The sequence below is a fragment of the Aricia agestis genome, chromosome 3, assembly GCF_905147365.1.
Source record: "Aricia agestis chromosome 3, ilAriAges1.1, whole genome shotgun sequence".
Classification (NCBI taxonomy): domain Eukaryota; kingdom Metazoa; phylum Arthropoda; class Insecta; order Lepidoptera; family Lycaenidae; genus Aricia; species Aricia agestis.
Genome location: NC_056408.1, coordinates 12,386,233 through 12,411,748, shown reverse-complemented (window position 1 = coordinate 12,411,748; position 25,516 = coordinate 12,386,233). Strand labels below are relative to the sequence as shown.

At 36.6% G+C, this 25,516-nt stretch overlaps 1 protein-coding gene across 1 annotated transcript in view; it reads right to left on the bottom strand.

Annotated features, from left to right (window-relative positions):
* The window catches only part of LOC121725415 (progestin and adipoQ receptor family member 4), a 54,032-nt gene that overhangs the window by 11,930 nt on the left and 16,586 nt on the right, over window positions 1-25,516 (bottom strand). Inside the window, exons 2-3 of the mRNA XM_042112390.1 lie at window positions 23,935-24,165; window positions 600-703 (exon numbers count right to left, since the gene is read on the bottom strand). Coding sequence (XP_041968324.1) covers window positions 600-703; window positions 23,935-24,165 — 335 coding nt within the window. The remainder of the gene's footprint in view (window positions 1-599; window positions 704-23,934; window positions 24,166-25,516) is intronic.

The window sequence follows — 25,516 nt, the reverse complement described above, 5'->3', positions numbered from 1 at the left end:
CGCGCCCCTCGCGAATTGTAGTACAAATCTGGGTCAGAAGCACTCCACTCGGAATACCACGCGGAAACGCTCCAACTTTCCACTTTCAATGAAAAATTCAAGTTTATTTCATATTTTTTTAAAGTTTCCGCGAATACACGTTTGTACCTCTTCATTAGTACCATTAGCGAACTCGTTTATAACTTTAAGTTTGCAGTTTGTACCCGCGTAATAATTATTAAGAGTTTAGACGCTTCTACGTGCTTTTAATTAACCAACTTTCCATATTATGTTTCTTATTTTAACTGTAAAATACTGAAAACACATCATAGTTTACGTAAGTATAGAGTTAGGTGGAGTACTTAAGACGACAATGTTATTACACTCTGTACCTGAGGTACCCCACTCTTCTTCTCTATATTTTACCTTTTTTTTTAAACGGACGTTGGCCCACCACACATTCCTACCACTGTATCTCCTGTGTCGCCAGGATCGACATTCGACAGCGGTATCCAACCATGAAAACCCTTTGATATGATCTCAGGGAGCCCGAGGGACATGCTAAAACTAACCCGTAACGAAATAGTTCGAGAAAATAGGAGGAGTATTCTTTTATTTACCTTGTACAAACCCAGCAGGCTGCCGAGGCAGTAGACTGCGAGCGCGGAGTACCGAAGGGGCGCGGGCGCGCAGTACACCGTCGCCGTCACCATGGGAATGGCACCTGAAATGGGGACGCAGGGTGTATTTAGATTTGTGAGCTGGGAGAAGGTGCGGCAAGCAAGTAAATAATACCGTAGCCGTAACAGAAAAAAAATTAGCCTCTTCTTGAAGGACATGATGGACAACGGCTAATGGTTAAACCGCCGCATTACAAAACGGCCCTGTTTTTCAAAACAGCTAGCCGTAATGTAATACGGCGGATTGTACAATCCGCCTGCGACATATATATTGTAATTACTGTTAATTATTTTTAACACTGTTAAATATTTCTAAACATAACTAATAAAGAGAAATGTTTGCACGAAAAGGGAAACATGGCCATTGGCCGCCAAATTTTCTCCTCAACTTAACCTATTAACCTATATCCTTCGACAGATTTGAATAAACAAGGAAAAAGAAAAGAATAGAGCTCGATTTTGCCCGAGTCACCGTGACAGCTAGAGCGCTGCAAAAAGAGGGTAGGTACTGCGTAGAACTGCCAAAAAGAATAATTATCGTGTAGCTTGTACCACAGAATAGATAATAGTACAAGTACTTGTACCACGAAATATTAATTAATACAAACTTATATTATTTTAATGGAAAAATGTCTGTTTATTTTTAACCTCTTTAGATATTTAGAAGATTCTTTGAGTCCAGAAAAGTATTTGACACAGCTAAATGTACGGTTTGAATTTACGGATAAGATGTAATTAAGTAATTTAAATATTGTAATTAAAGTATGTATTGTGTTTGTAACTACTTATTTACTAAGCTATGCTACAAATGCCCCAAGTATTTGTTAAATTTGGTTGACTCCATCTTTAATGTGTCGAATTAAGCCAACGTTTCATAACAATTAAACAATCCGATGTTTTGTTTTCAACACGGGAAATTTTCCCTAACTTTCCAAACAATTTGAACAGCAAAAGTTATATTTCTGGGAAAAAAGTACAAAACAAAAAGCAATTCCGCGATTGCATTAAAACAGCGGCCTCTTCTGAGCTCTCATTTTGATTGCTCCGCGGACCGCGATTGAGACTAGATGGGCGATAGGACTGCGATGAAATTATCTGACATTTCATATATTTGGACCAGTTTCTCCACCCCGCTGACGTCTACGATGACTGATAGGGCTTCCAGTCTATTGAGGGCTTCTGTAATTAGTTCGGTAGAAAGTAATATTAGCTGCGCCTCGATGGAAATATTTTTAATGAAAGGAAATTTTAGTTTGAAGATGTAAATGAAAATAAATGTTAATATAGTTGAGATGGGTCTTAAGAAATAATATGATTTGTGGCACTGACGATGGCAGTTACGCCGAGATTAGCGAATATCTGCCCTAAGTAGAGTAGAGTAGGGTTTAGACTTTAGAGAGTGGTGTAGTACCTACTATAATTATAGTGTAACTAGAGATCGCCCAATGGTCCAAATTCGACCTATAGTTTCAACGACATTAGGACTACTATCCATAATACCTATATTTTGTAAAAAAAATGTTGACTTTATCAGATTTTTTTCAACTCTTGTCTCTGGGACTCAGCTGATCTCAGACTGGCCGTGTATGCATTGTCTAATAGTATCCAGATTCAATAAAAAAACTATAATCCATTTTCAATTGTCAACAGACTTCAACTGTAAATAATAGAGTATAATTCGTATGTACAGGCTTGTCACTCAAAAATCTGTCATTTTTCCTAGTGTGTGTGTGTAGTGTAAGTAATGTTTTATTTGTTAAATTTTTTTATGATAAAAGCATAATTTCAAAATAATATTAGCTCGATGCACTTCTTCACCATATAAACTATAACTGTGCAAAATTTCATTCACCTACGTTTCCCCATTTTTGTCAAAAGGGATACAAAGTTTTACTCTCTAGACATTTAATTGAGTTTCTACTCAATTAAATGTCTTGCATAATCGCATAAATACATAAATAAAATAACTAATATTTATTTTAAGAAATTCATACATAGTTTCCGTGTCATTGCAGTTTTTTGTATGAAGCAATATATTTCTCCAAAAACAATCGTATAAAATTGCAAAATGTTTGTATTTAAATTAACTGACCTACAATTTTTTCCACATGAAAGCGAGGGTATGGACAATGGACATTTGCCTCGTACATTACGAAAACAGCTGCTGGGAATTACCACGTTTTCTTTCCATCGTTTTCTTTTGGCCAGTGGAGTTTATTTGTGGTATATTATCACAGTACCTAGGTACATACAATGCAGGCCCAATTGCGGGCAGACGTTGCGGTGAATTTCACTTTGCAAATTTGAAGGTAAATAACAAATTATTTCGCAGAAAGTAAGACAATCATCGAATATTGTTACAGCTGAGCCCCTCACCAACACGTTTTCTTTGTCGCTTTTATATAGAATCACCGAAAAAAGTGTATGGAATTGACATAAGCGTTCGATACTGTGAAGGCGACACGTGACACGTAATGTTATGTCAATTCCATACATTTACACCCGGTTTCTGAAAGGTCTGTCAAATCATAGATCAACTTATCATGGATGTCAAATCCATTTGAGTTTCTGAAACATTGATCAGACGAAATTGTCTAATTAATGATAATTTATAATTTGACTTGTCGCAGCCTGAAGTTTTGGAGGGGGTCACACAAAAAAAAATATCGTTGTTATAGGATAACTAGAAATTTCATTTTATTATGACAAGAGATTAACAGGCGATTAGTTAATTTTAGCGTTGATTAGCCTTTCAGAAACCGGGGGTTATACTGGCGATTCTATGAAGAATTGATAATGAAAACGTCTTGACTAGGGGCCCTGCCTTGTTTTTCATAGCTATTTTAATATTTAAAATAAGCGCTTTGTATTTTGTGAGAAAAATCTAGTTTGATGGAGGTCGTAAATACGAGACACATAAAGCGGCCACTAAACTGCCGTCGTAACTCACGTGACATAAACCACCACCGTGCTCGCTCCTCGATTACTGACCAGACCTAATAGACCATTCATGTACTAGTCATAACTGATGAAAAAACTAAAATATTGTAGTGACGACATTATCTGACATTATAATGTGCTTTGTCTAAAATCTAAATAAATTTATACGTGGGAGAGCCATGCGTCGGCACAAATGGGCCGGCTCGACCGGATAAATACCACGTTCTCACAGAAAACCGGCGTGAAACAGCGCTTGCGCTGTGTTTCGCCGAGTGAGTGAGTTTACCGGAGGCCCAATCCCCTAACCCCTACTCTATTCCCTTCCCTACCCTCAACTATTCCCTTCCCTTTCCTTCCCTACCCTCCGCTATTCCCTCTTAAAAGGCCGGCAACGCACTTGCAGCTCTTCTGATGCTGCGAGTGTCCATGGGCGACGGAAGTTGCTTTCCATCAGGTGACCCGTTTGCTCGTTTGCCCCCTTATTTCATAAAAAAAAAACAAAAAAAAACAATTATGAGTTTAATTGTACGAATGTCATATCCCCATGTGATAACTACGATTGCGAAGCGGTGTAACATGCGCAAACAACGATGATATTGGGAAATCACAGATAAATAATAGCTTTTACTGGTCCATCATAGGCCAACTTAGAACGTTATCTGCATATGTGAGACATGACATTGAGGCTGGGCTCGTTTCTCTTGCAAACATTTTACATCTCTGACCATACCGGCTACATAATCCGTCTGTCTAACAATATACGCAAGGTACATAGTCTAAGCGATAAGTTGAGAATGGCGAAATATAGAGATAGGGGCATAAAAATACGTGCGATAGCTCATTAGATTCGGGATGACGTCTAGAAAAATGTATCGGAAGCGTGTATTAGCACACAAAAAATTGCAAAAGTTATAAGCAAATTAGGTTGCAAAAAAAAGGTATTATGTTTATTGTTTTTTGTTAAAAACTCTGTAACTATTAACATTTAAGAAATTACAAAAAAAAGATTCTTAAAGAAGAGGAAATCTCCATTAAAAAATCCCAACTCCCGGAATTCTATCTCTATCTGGGGGCACGGCAGTGCCCCCGCCAAGTCGAGCAAAAAAGCGGCACGGCCGTACCATCCTTTTCTCGAACCAATTCAGGCTCTTTTTGACCCCCTATAACTTCATTGTGGATAAACCAACAAGCCTGAATTTTCAGTTGCTAAGCAAGCATTGTATAAACACGGTATATTTAAAATTTCATTCAATTTGCTCCAGTAGTTTAAGAGCTGTAACTTGTAAAAGATTCTTAATTTTGTCACTGACTCACTGACTGACTGACTGACCGATCACCAAAAAGACTTTTGGTATTTCTAGCAGACATAGAACCTTCAAATTTAGAATGTAATTAGTGTTTAGTGTCTAAATCAAGGGAAAATTCAAATATTTCAAAATTTCTGTCCAGTTTTCTAGATACACTAACTTCATAAATAACTTTGTAATCCCATATAAATGTATAGAATTACAAAGTTACATTTGCGGTTTATGAATCATTGTACCCGTACCATAAATATCTCCGGTTTATCGTCGGTAAAGAGATATTAAGCTAGTGTTTAGTGTCTTAAATAAGGGAAAACCTAATAAACATTTCATAATTACTGTCCGTTTCTTCTTCTTTCTCTAACTTCGTGAATAACTTTGTAATCCCATATGTATATGTTACGCTCAAAGACCGAAAACGCTCAAAAGCGAAAAAATGGCTAATAGTGAAACGGCCACGACGCGAAATTCGCGTCGTGGCCCTAGTGAAAACGGCCACGATGCGTTCCGGTAATCACAGAAATACCACAAAGCGAAATTCGTGTCGTGGTTGACGTGCTATTCGACCACAACGCGTTGTGGTAATCGAGAAAAGCCATGACGCGTTCTGAGCATTTAAGAACAGCCACGACGCGAATTTGTGTTGTGGCCCCTACGAATAATAAAAACATGAAAACGGCCACGACGCGTTCTGAAACCAGGTCGTGTTACGCAGGAGTCATTTTATAGCGCCCAAGTGTGTGCGCAATACACAAGAGCACTCTGGTTTCAATGAAACTAGGCCAGTTACACAGGGGTAATTTTATAGTGCCCAAGTGTGTGCGCAACACACAAGAGCACGTTACGCAGGAGTAGTTTTATAGTGCCCAAGTCTGTGCGCAATACACAAGAGATTAACTGGCCTGGTTTCATTAAAACCAGAGTGCTCTTGTGTATTGCGCACACACTTGGGCACTATAAAATTACTCCTGCGTAACTGGCCTGGTTTCGATGCTTTTAAAAAAAAATTTAAAAGCATCGAAACAGTCCATTGGCATATAAATTTTTATTAGCAAATGGCGGAAAAAAATTTTTTTTTAGTTATTACATGTCCTTTATTGATATGATAACAATTGCGTGATAATAAATGAATCAATTTTTGACAATATTACTTGGATTTATAGTTTTTTGTTCAAGTTAAAAAATTATTATAAACAAAGTATTACTTTTTTTTATGGCGTCATCTTGTTAAGTATGTTTATATCAAGGGCTCCACGAAGTGAAATTTTTTACGAAAATTATTTAAACATTTTTTTTAAAGTATAATGAGGACGGAAGTTCGAAAAAATTTCGTTAGTTACGGGAGCAAATTCTTTGAAGTGTTCGGAATACACCATAAGTTTTAAAATTTTTAAATAAATATTTAATACCTCAAAAGCCGCGCGCGCTACCTCAAAATGCCGCGCGGAGGCTTACTTTCAGCGTTAAATTAGAACTATAAATAATAGAGATAGAATTCCGGGAGTTGGGATTTTTTTATGGAAATTTCCTCTTCTTTAAGAATCTTTTTTTTTTAATTTCTTAAATGTTAATAGTTACAGAGTTTTTAACAAAAAACATAATACCTTTTTTTTGCAACCGAATTTGCTTATAACTTTTGCAATTTTTTGTGTGCTAATACACGCTTCCGATACATTTTTCTAGACGTCTTCCCGAATCTTATGAGGTATCGCAATTCGCACGTATTTTTATGACCCTTATCTCTATATTTCGCCATTCTCAACTTATCGCTTAGACTAACAGCGTAAAAAACTAGAGTTTAAGTAAAAGATTTTGACGCAGTAGTGTATTTTATACAACACTAGCGTCCCGCCCCGGCTTCTAACGAGTATAAAATATATAGTCTATGTCACTTACTGTCGTGTTTGAAATTGATTCATTTATTATCACTGTCGTGATAAAAAATGAAACAATTTTTTTTGACAATATTACTTGGATTTATAGTTTTTTGTTCAAGTTAAAAAATTATTATAAACAAAGTATTACTTTTTTTATGGCGTCATCTTACTTTCAGCGTTAAATTAGAACTATGAGTAATAGAGATAGAATTCCGGGAGTTCGGATTTTTTAATGGAAATTTCCTCTTCTTTAAGAATCTTTTTTTTTTAAATTTCTTAAATGTTAATTGTTACAGAGTTTTTAACAAAAAACATAATACCTTTTTTTTGCAACCCAATTTGCTTATAACTTTCGCAATTTTTTGTGTGCTAATACACGCTTCCGATACATTTTTCTAGACGTCTTCCCGAATCTGATGAGCTGTCGCAATTCGCACGTATTTTTATGACCCTTATCTCTATATTTCGCCATTCTCAACTTATCGCTTAGACTAACAGCGTAAAAAGCTAGACTTTAAGTAAAAGATTTTGACGCAGTAGTGTATTTTATACAACACTAGCGTCCCGCCCCGGCTTCGCACGAGTATAAAATATATAGTCTGTCACTCACCAAAAAAATTATTAAAATCGATCCAATAGTTTTGATTTATATTTGTCACCGTAAGATTGTAAATACCGTTAGATTATAATCTAGCTCGCGAGATTGTGAACGGTCAAAAGATCATTATTATTACTGCCCGTGGTCCGCATTAGCCGGTTTCGCCGCAAACGCCGTAGCGAGCGTAGCCCACAATTTTTAAATCTGTAATATCTTCGAAAATATTCATTTGAATCGTATGCTGTGTCGTGGGCCATATAGATCTATATTAATTAAATCAACAATGTAATTTAAAGTATTTAATTGAATAAGGATTTGAAAATTAGCCATTATTTGCCGTAAAAAGTAAATGACAAAAAAGTGAAAAAACTGTTATTGTGGGCTATCCATAAGCGATAAACATATTTAAATATACCATCGCGGAGTTTTCTGTAGACCTTTTCATTGTGTACAATACTTAGTACATCCTACTAATATTATAAAGGCGAAAGTAATTTGTTTGGATGTATGGATGTTTGTTACTCTTTCACGCAAAAACTACTGAACGGATTTTAATGAAACTTTGCAATAATATAGCTTATACATCAGAATAACACATAGGCTATAACTTTAACCGACTTTGAAAATGGGGGAGGTGTTATATTCGTTTTTTACGTTCAACGATTACTCAGCCGTTTGTTAACCAATTTTCAAAAATTTTCTTTTGGTATATAGGGTATTATCCCAGTTTGGTATTATATTCACAAAAGTGGTGATCTGATGAAGGATCCATAAGTAATCGAGGGAACTCCTCAAAATTTATAGGGATACATGTGGTGACTTCGCTTTCGTTAGAAGTATTCTAAGCATATGCTACCAACAAGTAAGATTTTGCACCGATGTAAAAAGTAAATGACAAAAAAGTGGAAAAACTGTTATTGTGGGCTATCCATAAGCGATAAACATATTTAAATATACCATCGCGGAGTTTTCTGTAGACCTTTTCATTGTGTACAATACTTAGTACATCCTACTACCTACTATCCTACTAATATTATAAAGGCAAAAGTTTGTTTGGATGTATGGATGTATGGATGTTTGTTACTCTTTCACGCAAAAACAACTGAACGAATTTTAATGAAACTTTGCAATAATATAGCTTATACATCAGAATAACACATAGGATATAATTTTAACCGATTTTGAAAATGGGGGAGGTGTTATGTTCGTTTTTTACGTTCAACGATTACTCTGCCGTTTGTTAACCGATTTTCAAAATTTTTCTTTTGGTATATTGGGTACGAGCTTTTGCCCGCGGCTTCGCTCGCGTTATGAAGTATTATTATATAAAAACTTTCATCCCCTATTTGAACCCCTTGGGGTTGGAATTTATCAAAATCCTTTCTTAGCAGATGCCTACGTCATAACATCTACCTGCATGCCAAATTTCAGCCCGATCCGTCCAGTGGTTTGTGCCGTCCAGTGGTTGATAGATCACTATGTCAATCAGTCAGTCACCTTTGAGTTTTATATATATAGATAGAAGATTATCCCAGTTAGGTATTATATTCACAAAAGTGGTGATCTGATGACGGATCCATAAGTAATCGAGGGAACTCCTCAAAATTTATAGGGAAACATGTGGTGACTTCGCTTTCGTGAGAAGTATTCTAAGCATATGCTACCAACAAGTAAGATTTTGCACCGATGTATACCTGGTATACCGTGGTTCGGAAGGTGCTGAGAGAACTCCTGATTCTTTATAGATACAAGTTTGGGAGTTTCGGCGTTGTTTTAAGAACGGAAAGCATATGCTACTATGCATAAATTACATTCATCATCATCATCACTACTCTATCACTATTATAAAAAAAAAAAATATACAAGAATTGCTCGTTTAAAGATATAAGATAAGCCTGAAGAGTATGTTTGCTGGAACGCGCTAATTTCAGGAACTACAAGTCCGATTTAAAAACTTATTATTAAGTGTTAGATAGCTCATTTATCGAGTAAGGCTATTAACACGCTAAGACTAATACGACCGAAGAAACTCAGGAAAATGGGGGAAATATTAGAAAGGGTTTATCTCACGAACTACTGGAGCAATTTTATGGCAATATTTGGCACGGATATAGAGTAGACCACGCGAAGGGAGTATAGCTATTTTTTATGGAAAAATATACGGTTTCCGTAAAATTCCTAATTTACGCGGGCGAAGCCGCGCGGGACACGTAGTTATATTGATAAATATCTTAGGGTTCAGCCTGCGCTTGAATGTAAGCGGAAAAATGTTATTAATTATTTTAAAAATAACAGTTGTTCTCCACTATTTAATGGATGTTAAACAGCTTCCTCTTAAATCACTCTATCTATTAAACAACCGCATCAAAATCCGTTGCGTAGTTTTAAAGATTAAAGGGAACAAAGGGACATAGGGACAGAAAAAGCGACATTGTTTTTTACTATGTAGTGATGATGTAGATAGTATTCTGCAACGAGCATTAGAGCTGACCCCGGCTCGTATCTACTGTCGCAACTCGCAGCTCCCAGACAATTACATAACCGTCTGGAATTCCATTTGTGATTCGGAAATAGTTAATGCTAAAACCGGCTCGATATATTCCGATACCGATTTGATATTTAGGTGATCTAGTATCTAAAACATAAGCTATACAGCAGAATAGCCAGCAAATATTTGCATAAATAAAATGGTAGGAAACATAAAAATTGTTCTGATGAATCCCAATTTTCAGCACCGTGTGAATATTCCGCCGCGCCCGCTGAGCGTCCAAAACCATAATGGGCCATTTCTTTTATGTGGAGATATTGATCAAGGTGTGCTTTTTGGTGCAATAGGTGGGCGCAGCCGGCCTTGACTTTATCTACGGACCTTTCAGGCTATTGTTAGATGCTCGCTATTGATAGCTTTGAAATATTCAAGGAAAACGTTTTATCTTCGGAGCGTGCAACGATCGTAGCGTTTATTTATAGGAATCTTATAACCCAACCACTTTATCTGGTGCTCAGCTTGCACCCACGATTTTCCTTAGCGTGGAGTGGGGATGAAAATCTATGTTATAGATATCATTTTCATTGTATGTATAGTCGGGCGTAGTGTTAAATTACAGTGGCACAATTATGGTAATTTTAATGAATGCTCGCAACTCGCGTTCATAAAAACAATCATGCTAATTAAACGGCCGTTGTTTTAATAACAATTGGGCAATAAATTGAAACAATAGATGCGCATTCAGCAGGCGGCCGCGGCGGCGGCGGCGTGCTTCGCAGTAATAACGGTATTAATCATCCTTATTCAATTATCAGGGGAGGCCCGGCCGTAATTATTCCGCCTCATATTGTCGCTATGAAAGTTATTTTGACACAATATATTATTAATTAAACTGTCGTGAGCACTTTATACTTTGAACGCTTTATGCCGCGTGTCGTCGAGTCACGTTGTTTTATTCGCAATCGCCAGTAAAGTTATTTTAAAACTCTTATTGGCATCAAACGAGTAAAAGTTATTGCTCGCTTTATGTACTTACTGGATAACACGTGAAAGTTTGTTACTTTTACCATCGGAAATTTGTCATCGTGCAGAAAAAATAACGCTTATAATAATTATCTATGGACGCTTCACACCGCGTCCGTCTGGCCCCGTGCTAAGTACCTGAAACTGTTTGCCATAAGAAATCATCGATTTATCACAAAATCACAAAAGTAATAAATCGATGCATGAAAAAACGTTTACTAATTAATAGCCATTAAAATTATGATAGTATTTTTACCAACAACATAAAATGTCGTCATATACGTACGTAAACTTTCCTGGCAAGTGGGAATTAAACACGTACTGTTACCTACTCTGCGCAAAATGAAGTATTGGAAAACTTGGAAAAAAATATATTTTTAGTCAGATTAATAAAAGTCAATTTTCATGATTTTTTGTTTCAATATACCAGACCTACCATTTTCTCGAAACAGGTATGCTGCCACCCCCCCTAACTAAAATCCTGGGTACGCCCATGTCGTCATAGTATATGAAACTTGCAGCAATAATAACCACAATAGATCTCTTCCAAGATTCAACAAATGAAAACTTGAGTAAAGTGTATTTAGGAATTCAAGATCACTTATTGGAAGATAAGACCGTCTAAATAAAATCTCAAGTATCAATCAAAAGGGTCTGATAAACCCCCAAAGCGTCTGCATCCTTCGGCTCCTTCCCGTTTATTTCCGAGAACAAAGGTGACGGATTTAGGAGCAATTCATGAAAGTTTCACCGGCAAGATATATTGCCGCCCTTTGTGGATCAGGCGCGGCTAAAAATGTCATTAATAGATCTGTCGAGAGTGGTCGAGATTCAAGACCTCAAGGTTCTCTATATTTAATCGAAAAATAAGTGAAAATATCTTTGTATAGATCAAACAATAGTAAGATCAGAAAAACCGCAAGAGATAAGAAAGCAGAAGAATAGACACAAGCATGTCGGTAACTGTACCGTAACCATAATAAAAAAAAACCGACCAAAGTGCGAGTTGGACTCGCCTTTTTTAATTAAGGTTTATTTCTATGGAATTAAAAGGTTTTAGATTTATTTTTATAATATTTCAGTTGATTTAATGAAAGTTTATTATTTATGATGTATAAAAAAACTACCTGCTAGATCTCGTTCATGAAAACCAATTTTCGTTGGTAGTTTTTATAGTAATGTACAACATATATTTTTTTTAGAATTATCATTTACTTCTATTTTTCTATTTTCCCTACTTTAGAAGTTAGAGGGGGGGGGGGGGGGACATATTTTACCCCTTTGGAGTCTCTCTCGCAAACTATTCAGGTTAGAAATAAATGATATTAGAAACCTTAATATGATTTTCAAAGACTTATCCATAGATACCCCACACGCATAGGTTAGATGGAAAAAATTAATTATTAAAAATTTTAGGGGTCCAAATAGGTCCCCTAAAATTTTAAATAATTTTCCATTTTTGTATCAAAATCTTAATGCGGTTTACAGACTACATCTACTTACCAAGTTTCAATAGTGTAGCTCTTATAGTTTCGGAGAAAAGTGGCTGTGACATCCGTATGTCACAGCCACTTTTCTCCGAAACTATAAGAGCTACACGGACAGACAGACAGACAGACATGACGAATCTATAAGAGTTCCGTTACGTACGGAACCCTAACAAAGTTCGTTTCTATCGTGCAAACTTTAACACTTAGGAGGGGTAAGTGTGAAATCTCCAGCAGTAAGGATAAAGTGGTGTTAAACTTTTGCATCACGGTATTGTGCCCGAACATTGTCACTGATTCGCGATCAGATTAAAACGGTATCGACGTCTTTTTATTACCTAATATCAGATACGATCTAGATCGCTGTAAATTACGGGCTCCGGGGGCTTACTCCATTTGTATATTAATTTTTCGCCTTATACTAAAATTTAATGCTAGACATTGTCCGCAACTTTTTTGCGAAGCAATTCGAAAGGGAATTTTAAAAAATCTAGATTAAAAAAAGGATGTTATAAAGTTACTCTACATCAAATTTGATCAACATCGCTTCAGCATTGAGACGTTAAAAAGGTAATAGACAGGCAGACTGACAGACTGAAAGACAGTGTAAGTAATAAAATAATATACACTTTCGCATCGCATTTTTGATATTATTTTCCCTAGGTAAATAATATTAAATAAAAGTCTTTAATAGAGATAAGACTTAACATAACTTTAGGTATTTATAACTTGTGGCTTTAACTACCTATAACCTAAACAACTAGGTCTATCGAAGTAAGGTTGCATTCTTAAAGGTCAAGATATTTACGATAATGTTTGTACTTTGTAGGTTCTTACTACCACGTTTACTTGAACACGAGGTATATTATTATTCTACCTGTAAGACGCTATGTATGTCATGTTCTTTTACTTGGAAAGGAGTTCAAAATTTGTTTATTAGTCCTGACGATGAACAGATGGGGTACTCCCCGATTCTGCTACATAAATCCAACCTTATACAGCTTCGATATGGTTTTGAAGTAGTCTCGGTATAAACTACAAAATGGTATTGTCATCAGTCATGAAATATCTAAAGCGCTTAGAAAGGTCAAACCTCAGAAAATCAGTCGCGTCCGACCTGGGTCGAAGCCGTAATAAACGTTTGTTTATAGATTTTATTTATTTGATAATTCTTAAAACTACTACAATAATTGAACCTCTCCAAACCAAGCTGTTTATCGGCGAGAGACCCTCGTTAAATTTTTAAATATAAGATAATATTAAGCAACACAAAAATAATGTCGGATTTGAATATCAGAATCGTAGTTCAGAACTTAGGAATTCATAGAATAAGTTAGTTGTAACGCAATGATCGCGGCTCGTTGCCCCGAGGGGCCGAGAACCATTAACAGGGTTTTCCCCCTGCTCCTGGCGTTACAACTAAGGTTTACCCCAAATTTAGGGAAAAATATCGAATCATTTGATTAAGAACGGTGCACTTGTTAGTAAACTGCTACAATTTAATGTATAAATAAACAATTACCCTTTATTATTTTCTTTTCTATGAATTAATTTTTGGAAAGTAAACACGAATTTATTTTACCAAGCTTATGAAAGCTGGTTACATTTAACGGGGAATTAAGAAAGGGCATGTGACATTTTAGTATGAAGCCTGGTATCAATGAGTTTCTAAAATACTAGAGTAGCAATGTCTTACAAAAGATTCTCAGAAATGCGTAACCACTTTTTTGTTCAAAAGACAATGTCAAGTCCACTCATAATTATATTCGTTATGTCATTATGTATGTGAGATATGCCTGCAGGCATCTTCGAAGTGGCAACGCGTTGCTATCGTAAACTTCCAATCTAGTTACGTTAGTAACATAGAATATCATTGCCTGGTATACACTACAAATTATTCCCGATTTAAAAAAAAGTCATTTTGGCGGCAAGAGATGAAACATGTGCCAATCGATAGTAAGTACATCAACATACAAATAGGAAATACTCTTTGGTATCATCAATCAGTTACGACATTTTACCAAAGAGTATTTCTTATTTATATTTTGATGTACTATCGTGGAACATGTTTCATCTCTTGCCGCCAAAATGAGTTTTTTTCGAAAATTTCCAACTTTATAGGTAACCTGCAATTAGGTTCCTTGCTCTTTTTGGTGAGTTTAGGCGTTTTTGCTTTCCACTTGGTTAAAAATTCTTGAAGTAGGTAACACTGCTGTCTTCTCCCCATTCCCCCTCCCCGATTTTCCTCCCGCCCCGCGTTCCGCTGCACTCCGCACAGTCTGAATATAAATAGCATGTAAATCTCGTTGGTCATGTCCTGCTTAATCTCTGTTTAGTTTGTGGTATACCGCGACAAGCACAACTTCTTCGGCCTTATTGATGAAGAAAAGGCCCTATAGTCAAAATGCATTCGCTAGTATCGATGAGATGTAGAAAATGTTTTAAATGGTAACACTTCAATCTCACTTGAATATCAACACTGGCGAATGCATTTTGTCTTAGCACCCAGGACTAACAAATATGGTTGTTATCGTCTCAAGCAGGTTTTCCAATGGAAAAGGAAGAGATAATATTATTCCTGTATATCCTGTCTATTCTTCTTATATTAATAACGCCGACAGATTCTTAAAATACAATATTTATATAAAAAACGATCAAGACACTTTACGAAAAGGCTTAATTATTTTAAAATAGAACTGAAAGGCCACTAAACCCTTTCGTGACACTGAAACTTGAAGGGATTAAAAAGGGGCGAATATAATGTTTGCGTAGAGCTTAGGGTGTAGGGTATAGGGTGTAGGGAAACACGACGGATTTGACACGTAACGAGGATTTGTAGTGCGAACAGTAATACCACACGTCTTGGATATATTACTAGCGAATGATTCTCACCCTTATAATGTTTCTTTAGAAAGTTTTTCGGTAGCATAGCATGGCTTGTAGACTGCACTGCAATTAATTTTAATCTGAGTGTAAATAATAGAATCTAAAATGCGATGATCCCTGTGTCTCAGTGCTTGAGCGGGCAAGCCGGGGGTCGCGGGCTAACACAAATTTTACTATGTTCCTGGGTCATGGATAGGGAATGCAATAGCGGGATACCGGGATCCCGAAATACCGGGATCCCGCATGCATTTTGCGGGACTAATCCCGGTCGAAAATTTAGCGGGATTCCGCGGGACTGGCGGGATTACAAATAAATGTGATTCGTACGTATAACCTTGCGCGCGGGGGTGCATGAACTAGATACAGGCAGCCCACTAAACAATTTACCTTCAATTCACCTATAATATACTTTAAATGACAATTGAACCAACCAGCGTGGATGCTGAGCGAGTTTTACCAGCTGCTGGCTACCTATGAAATATCAGGAATCGTTTCGGAATCCCAATCCCCTACCCTATTCCCTTCCCTGTCCTCCCCTATTCCCTTCCCTTCCCTCTCCTATTACCCTATTCCCTCTTAAAAGGCCGGCAACGCACTTGCAGCTCTTCTGATGCTGCGAGTGTCCATGGGCGACGGATGTTGCTTTCCATCAGGTGGCCCGTTTGCTCGTTTGCCCCCTTATTTCATAAAAAAAAAGTATGTTACCATGGCAACGTCCATCGACGCTATCCCGTTGCACAAACAATGGTCGTCGTCAGTCTCGAGTTGTAATAATTTACTATTATTTATTCAACAAATGCACTTATAAATATAAAAAGTAGATGTTGTCTGAATCTCAACCCTAGCCAATATGCTAGCTAAGATTCACGAAAATCGGTCGATCCGTTTCAGAGGTATTCAGTACGGAATGCGAATCTCGCGAGATTGCTGCTCGAGCGAGATCCCGCGAGTTTATGAATACAATACCGCGAGATCTCGCCAATTTCGAGATCTCGCGAGTTTAGCAGTTTGGTGGGTTTTTTTGCAAATAATCACAATCTATATATATAAAAATGGATTTTCAAATGTGTTAGTCGCGCTAAAACTCGAAAACGGCTGGACGGATTGGGCTGATTTTAGTCTTAAAATATTCGTAGAAGTCCAGGGAAGGTTTTAAAGTGACACAAAGTTCACCGGGACAGCTAATATTTAAATAAATTACGAAAAAAAGTAATAAATATTATAAGTATTATAAGATTAACATTCATTTTCACGATTTTTTTCAATACGAGTAGAATTTTATGCATCAAACATTGTTTGACGTATGTCTATAATTTTTAAGTAGTAAACTTTGACATACGTATCTACTATCTATCAAATAAGAATTGAAAGAAACAACCAGTTTTCTCTTCTAATATGCGCTTTTATAGTTTTGGAAGGCGTCCACGATAACGTGACGTCCAGAATTATAAAAGCGCACATTATTAAACACAAATCTTTTAGTAATAAAACAGTTATTATATACTAGATGTCCCGCGCGGCTTCGCCCGCGTAAATTAGGAATTTTACGGAAACCGTACATTTTCCCATAAAAAATAGCTCTTATGTCGCTACTCCCTTCACTTGATTTACTCCAAATCTGTGCCAAATATTGCCATAAAAATTGCTCCAATAGTACGTAATTTCTAATATTTCCTCCGTTTTTCCCACATTTCCTGAGTTTCTTCGGTCGTATAAGTCTTAGCGTGATAATATGTAGCCTATAGTCTTACTCAATAAATTAGCTATCTAACACTGAAATAAGTTTTTAAATCGGACCAGTAGTTCCTGAGATTAGCGCGTTCAAGCAAACATACTCTTCAGGTTTATAATATTAAAGTATAGATTTTTTTCAATTATCGCTTGACAAACTCGAGTCTCGATCTAAAAGACTATAAAAAGTACCAATAACAGGGTCATTATAGGCTCATAAGTCATAACCATGGGACGATGTATGGTATAATATTATGGTAGTGATGATGATGATGAATGTAATTTGCATAGTAGCATATGATTTCCGTTCTTAAAACAACGCCGAAACTCCTAAACTTGTATCTATAAAGAATCAGGAGTTCTCTCAGCACCTTCCGAACCACGGTATACCAGGTATACCTTGGTGCAAAATCTTACTTAACAATTTAAACTTTCGCGTTGCATTATAATTAAACTTTTTAATCGGGACTTAACGCGACTTATTTAAGTAGTAATGCTACTACGAGTGCATACTTTTTCTCGACGTTTCGGCCGTGTTGCAACGGCCGTGGTCACGAGGGGACTGCAGGAGCGCGACGTCTTCGTTTGCACCGGGCGGTCGGTTCTACGACTACCCTCGAGTTGTCCAATATTTGTGTTCCAATACACTGAAAGTCAGTAGGTTCACTGCGACACACAAGTGTTAGTTTTGTGTGTCGCAGTGAACCTTTAACTTTTTTTTCAGCGTTAAGTCCCGATTAAAAAGTTTAAAAATCTTACTTGTTGGTAGCATATGCTTAGAATACTTCTCACGAAACCAAAGTCACCACATGTTTCCATATAAATTTTGAGGAGTTCCCTCGATTACTTATGCATCCTTCATCAGATCACCATTTTTGTGAATATAATACCTAATAGAGATGATACCCTATATACCAAAAGAAAAATTTTGAAAATCAGTTAACAAACGGCGCGGCGGAGTAATCGTTGAACATAAGAAAACGAACATAACACCTCCCCCATTTTGAAAGTCGGTTAAAATTGTAGCCTATGTGTTATTCTGATGTATAAGCTATATTATTGTAAAGTTTCATTAAAATCCGTTCAGTTGTTTTTGCGTGAAAGAGTAACAAACATCCATACATCCACACATCCATACATCCAAACAAACTTTCGCCTTTATAATATTAGTAGGACTAAACTAACAAAACAACGAGAAGTCAAAATTGAACCTAGTTGAAAATCACAGTGCACAGTTGCTTAGGTGCTCCTCTTCGTTTTTACTCCGTGATCGCAACTCTGTCCGTGTCAGTCCGCGCTTCGAATAAGACGTTTTTATGCTCAAGTGCAATCTCGTCAAACTCGCGAGATCTCGCCTTTTTTTCGTCCGAGTCCGTTAAAAAAGGCCGAGATCTCGCGAGATCGAGATTGCATTCCCTAGTATTCAGCTACGCACCGCACCCCGTGACACGAGAATTTTATATATTAGAATAAACTCAAATTTTTGTGCCATTGTAGTTCTATAGGAGCGCTGTAAAGACTAAAGAGGTACCGTTTCAATTGGTAGCATTATAGTAGCCACCGCTGTTTTTAAATTTCTCTATTTCGTAGTGATACGACCATGCAGGAGTCCTATAACAAAATTATAGCAGGTCATGGAGGGTTTTGTTTACATTAAGATCAAAATGAATCAAAAGTCAAAACGTAACACACAAAGTGAGTGGTTGAGACATTTTGCATTCGAGTCTCGCCGGCCGCATGGCGTTCGGTTCGACTGAATAATTCAAACACATTATACAACCCCTCTGTGCATGAAAATGATTATTTTATCATTAATGCCGCAAAATATACATAATGTAAGCTTCGTCGAAATTCCTTTGTGAGCGAATAATTTTTTAGTAAGACCTTTGGCACACAATGAGTCGTTCGGCACTATACGACCTCTGTGACTCAGTGGTGAGCGCGTCGGCAGCTCAAGCCGGGGGTCGCGGGTTCGAATCCCGCCGACGGAACAAAAAGTTTTCAATGTTCCCGGGTCTGGATGTGTATTAAATATGTGTATGATATAATAAAAATCTTAAATATATGTATAGTATAAAAGTATTAAATATATTTCCGTTGTCTGGTACCTGTAACACAAGTCCTTCAGGTACTTAGCACGGGGCCAGACTGACGTGGTGTGAAGCGTCCATAGATATTATTATTATTATTATTATATACAAACGAATTGTTTAATGCTCAGCTTTGACCTTTGATGCATTTGCCGCCGTCGTAGAACTCAACTTCGTAGAAGTCGTAGAAGTACTCAACTTAAGAGGATTCCACACCGCCCTTTTTTCCATACAAACGTTGTCCCCTGTTTCCTCCCTGGATAATGCTAGTAGAGTTATAATTTTTTTCCTGAATATCTACGGCCACTAATACAATGTCCCTATGTTTTCTTTTTTTTCATAACTTAATTATTAAATAAGATATAAACGTTCAAAAACCCAAAAAAATGGCCAAATTTTCCACTGTGTTCAAACGTCCAGAAAACAGATTTGGCTAGATTATACAAAAAAAGCAAAACATAGGAACACAGCTCAAGCCTTTTTTAAATATTTAATGAAAAAAGTACTTAAATCGGTTAAGTTTTGGAGAAGGAATCAGGGGACAACGAATCGTTGATTTTCTGGATTTTCTGCAGTTGTCTCTATCGCGTTCTGCGATATAGGCCTGAGGTAAGGGAGACAGCTATAGATATTACACGTACTTTTTTTTTATTTCTCTAGCCCCTGTTGTATCCTCTTAATGCTTAGGTTTTGGTTGAGACTGATTATTATTATTATAGGTTCCATACAGTCTAAACTAAACCTATAATATAGAATAGGAATTAGGGCAAAAAACTGTCTGTAAGTATACAGTTTTATTAAACCAAGCTTAAAGAGTCTATATCTGAGTTACTTCTGTTTTTAACAGTATATTATTAAAAATTAAATTAGGTGAGTACTAGAAAGTGCACTACGAATAATAAAGGCAAAAGTAATGCTTATTAAACCAAAGAGTTACTTAAAGCAGCTGACGCATAACTATACTTTGAGTTTGTGAAACTTGAATATAATTTGCACTGATTGTGACGAGATTGTTGTTCTTAGTTACATTTTTACTAACGAATGACGTCATGTAACGCACTTAACATTACGCACACGTTTTAAAACTTTATCTTCATTATTGTAATACATAGTATCGCTTGAGAAACTTGGAAAGTCTCGGCCGCTGGCGGCAGCGAATTCTCAAGCGATGCTATGAATTACAATAATGAAGATAAAATTTAAAATCACATGACACTGAAAATGCCCGCCACTACGCTACCATTTCGGTGTAAATTGACCTTAAATATACTATGCAGATGTATGAAATGTTAGGGAACGTCATTTGAGTCACAGCGCGCATTTATCAGCACGCACGCGCCGAACGCACCGCATTTTAGAATTCGTTGTATGAAATTATCATGTGAAACCTCGTCACATTCGTCCGCACCGTATTTCGTGTACTACGAGTATACAGTATATGTGGTGCGTACGATGCGTACGGTGCTGACAAATGTGCGATCAGGGTCACCTACTCGTCGAGGTGCGGTCTGAATTGACCCTAGCGCGGCGTCTGTTACGTCACAGAAAGGTTACCTTTAGCCCTATTACAAATTGCCTTCCTGTATTTCTTTTTGCGTCAAACAAAAAGATTTCTGAGCCTCTTATATTATTTACAACAAACCTCTCTGTAGGAGCTTTTTAATTATTCCCTTTCTCTAACAAAAAGCGATAACACTCAGATCATCAAAATATTTAATTCAGTGTTGCTTTTGTGGAATAATTGGAACTGGGCTTTGTTGTTGTAATTATAGCGGGATTTGAAATTTTGCTTTGGATGGTAATTTGTCTTCGTTAGCTATTCCGTAAACGACCTCATCTCTTTTCAGTTTTGTATCATCAAAGAAATTGATTCGTAGGCAGATGGCTGACTTGCGTAATTTGGTCGTAATCCAACCGATAGATCAGGACGAGCATTGACTTCAAGTAACTCGTCCAAGTAAAAAAGGGCTTCATCTGCTTGAGAATTAATTCCTGATGGTACAAATAATATTTAAGCATAATACTTAAAGGTAAGTAAATCGTATTCAAAGCATCTACAGAGGTGTCAAATTGCAACAGTTTCCTTTAAGTTGGCGGAAGTAGATCGTAGAAGAGGCTGACCTATTTACACGTGCACTTATAGAGTCGTCTGCTCTGTGACCAATCCTCATATTTTTAAGGGACCAGTCTCTCTGTTATAACTTTTGAGTCTCTCTCTCTCTCTGTGTGTGTGTGTGTGTTTCTTAGTTCGACTTTCAAAAAGTGTAGCATGATACCCATTTTCAATAAAAATATATTTTATTTATTTATTAGCAATAGATACTCGTATAATATGATTTTGTTTACTGCTGGATTTTTTTTAATTTCGTGAATTTAATTTTTACGACTCTTGTCAGACTCACGATGTCGTACATATATAACTGATATAACGACACAGCATAATACAGTCGAACCAAGTTCGAAGGCACGGGAGTTGGGTCAGACTCAGGAACATTATCGTAAAAGTTCACCGGAATTCACTAACACTATATTCATATTGACATTTTCATAACAATATAGTGCATATCAAAGTTTTCATCATCACTATTCACTATAATTCTCAGAACTTTAATATTCTACAGTGAATATAATATTATGTATTATGCACCTATGAGGTGGTGGTGAAAATTACACAATATCAAAGGCCAGACAGGTGTTATTGCATATTATTTATATCGTAGGTGGTCATTTTTTATAATAAAATACAAACATAAATCTTCATGGTATTTCTTGCAGCTGTACTACCTACTACAGATAATACTAAATAATTACTACAGTTTGACAAGGCTTTATTTGAACGTGGGTGATATTGACGGGAGCGCTGCTGGTAAAGGAGAACTGTCAAACACATGTCAAAAATGACGTTTTTCTATGATAGAAGCGTTTAGTTCCTTTTCTCGCCACGTTAAAATAAAGTCTTGTCGAACTGTACGCAAGTATAACGTCGTAGCGCTGAGCTACGAGCTACGAGTACGAAGGCTATGTGCTATCACAAGCAGTTTTAACTACTGTACAATAATTCTATTATACTTAGAGCTAATTTAATGCATTTTATATATGACCCTGCTTAAAAAATTATGCTAATAAACAGCCACAAAACTAAAAATAGAAACGTTTGTTAAATTCCGTTATTTTGAATACAGTTAAAAAGGTCTTTGCGGTAATCCAAAGTCGGCTGAGCCGTAGCGCGCCGCCTCCCGAGTTATTTAAAAGGTCGCCCTCCCCCTCCCCATTTTTATCCCGACCCCCGCTCTGTTTACACAAATAATATTCGTAATGGACGTATTTGCCACGAAAATATTACACAGTTTTATGAAGCCGACTTCGGAATTCAATTTATTTAATGTATTTCAATATTATTAGCTGTTTTTATGATTAATCTCTCGGAATTTATAATAATAGCCGCTCCTTTTACCCCTTTAAGTGGGAGGTCCTTAATGGGGTGAAAATGGAAGCTCATTTAAAAACCATAGCTCAAAATATTATATTAACATTTAGTTTAGTTTACTTACCAAAAGTTTCTTAACTAAACTGTATTTTCTTGATTTTAGGTTTAATTTATAACGTTTTCTTTGGACCGAATTTTCCCAAGCACTTTCTAATCATTACATCTGACAGACCTTTGGCCATATTATGTTACGTTTACGTTACGAAGATAATGTACGAACAATATGTTATTCCCAAGTCTTTGGTTATTCCTACGAACACTTTTTTGTGATGGCAATGTCCCTTGACTGAACCAAGCTGAATAATTCCTTTATCCTTGCATCTTTTATTAAAAATAATAAAAATTAGTTCTTTTTGTTTTTTTTTTGCAGATTTTTTTATTACATATTAGAAGATCTAGTATGTTTTTGCAAAAAAGCTTATCTTATAAGCTTAATTTTGTTTTAAATGTTGCCATTTCGGTGTACTAACCGAATATGACCATGAGGCAAGCGGGCCATGGCGCATGCCTCAAACTTTTTAACACACCTCAGGTGTTGCGAGAACCCCTTTATGACTTTAACGTTTTTTATTTTCAGCAGTCTCAGGACGGGAATCATACTTCATACTAATCTTATTTATATTATAAAGGCGAAAGTTTGTGACTTTGTATGTTTGTTACTTCTTCACTTTTAAACGGCTAGAGCGATTTCAATACAATTTGGAGTTAGCTGACATCCTGGATTAACACATTGGCTACAATTTACTTTGGAAAATCAATGAAATTGAATTCGCGAAAAATCATCTACTGTTTACGCGTTTTTTACTTTTACTAAAAACCGCGGGTGCCGTGGGGCACAGCTTGTTAGAAATAGTTTACTATGGAGCGATTTAGTCCATATAATTACACCGATTTCAATGTCGGTGGCGAGTTCCATTATGACCAAGCGTGGTAAGGAAAAGTTATTTAATAATACCCAAGTTTTTGTGAAGAAAGCAAGGGCACTTTCTCTTGCTTTATTTTTATAACTGCCTTAGATTAGGTGTAGAATCGATTTTTTATATAGGGTAGAACATCCAATTAGTATTGGATTGGACTGGACTCCTACTATTAATAAAATAAATAAATAAAATATCTTTTTATTCAAAATGAGTATCATAATACATTTTTTGAAAGTCGAACGAAGAAACTACGTTCCTTTTCGGGAACTACCCCGCCGAGAAGAACCGGCGTAAGAAACTCATATTATTGGCATTCATAGTATTTTCAAACTAAAATGCAAATAAAGGTGCCAATGATACGATAGACTGCCAACGATGGGTCAGTTTTTGGTAAAAAAAATGCTAGGATGTTGTAGCTCGCTCTATAAGTATAACTGAACTCACCGATGCTCTGGCTGACCCAGATGCCGAGCATGTCCAGCTGCAGCAGGCGGTGGTAGAGGCTGGCGCCGCGCGTGTGGTTCATGAACAGGTGATAGAGGAAGGAGCCGAGCCACGGCGCGAGCGCCCCCAGCAGGTGGCACAGCGAGAGGAACCACGCGCCGCCGCCCCCGCCGCCGCCGCCCCACGGCAGTAAGCCCGGCATCACCGCCAGGATGTACACCAGGGATACTCCTGGAAACAGATGGTTGTAAGGTTGATAAAGATCCTATCATTTCTGTAATACATTACATTCTGTCAAGAAAGAGTAGATGCTAAACAACATTTTCGTTTGAGTAATCACGATCGATTGGTGTTTTTTTCGCCTCGTATAGGGGAGGGGAGGGTGCTATTTGTGTAGTCAGTCGAGCGTCATGGAGACCTAGTAGGTTTTTTACATTAGGTAAAATTGATCAAAAAATAATAAGAGCGTTTTTTTTATTTAATAGCGATGGGTTCAGAAACTGCAGCCATTTTAAAGTAATAAAAAAAATATTTATATTCAGAAAATTGCTTATTTAGGTTTATAACAAGATTCTAGACAACAAGGACTAAATTATGTAGTTTAGGCGGCACCCCTTGTGTTCCGACTGCATATCACTGGTTAGTTTAGGTAAATAAATATCATTGTAGTCAATCTTTATTTAAGCACGTAATTTTTTTTGTTACAATGCATGCAATAGAACTACATGGTTACAATGGTTACAACCACGAAGCTAAAACAAAGGTTACAATTTACAAGTCGCTGATAAGTACATATAGTTTTCGGAAAATGATTTGTAGTATTATCTATATATTAATACGTGAGCCAAAAACTTTGTATCCCTTTTGACGAAAAATGGGGAAACGTAGGTGAATGTGCACAGTTATAGTTTATATGGTGAAGGAGTGCATCGAGCTAATATTATTTTGAAATTATGCTTTTATCATACATTTTTTTAACAAATAAAACATTACACACACTACAACACACACACTAGGAAAAATGACAGAGTTTTGAGTGACAATCCTATACATACGAATTATACTCTTTTATTTATGGTTGAAGTCTGTTGACAAATTGAAAATGGATTATAGTTTTTTTTATTGAATCTTCAGATACTATTAGACAATGCTTACACGGCCAGCCTGAGATCAGCTGAGTCCATATTTTTCTACAAAAAGGTAGTAGTCTTAATGTCGTTGAAACTAAGGTCGAATTTCGACCATTGGGCGATCTCTATTATTAGATAAAACCTTATCGTTATGATTTTAGGGTATTGTAATTTGTAATGTGTAAAAATAGGTAGTACTCTATAATCCGACTAATTTGCTAATCCGTCGCGGCCGTACAAAAAGTTTGTCCAATTACCGCGGATCTACTGTAAACTCATCGATATGTCGTCTTATTCAGAATTTATTGGCATAAGTGCCTGAGAAAGTCTTATCTCGGTTATTGTGAGTCGGTGTCAACGATAACACATAAAAAATGTAAATAGGTCGTGCGCAAGGTGTGGCACGCCGAATTGATTTACATTATTGATATCATGACAGACATTATGGAAAG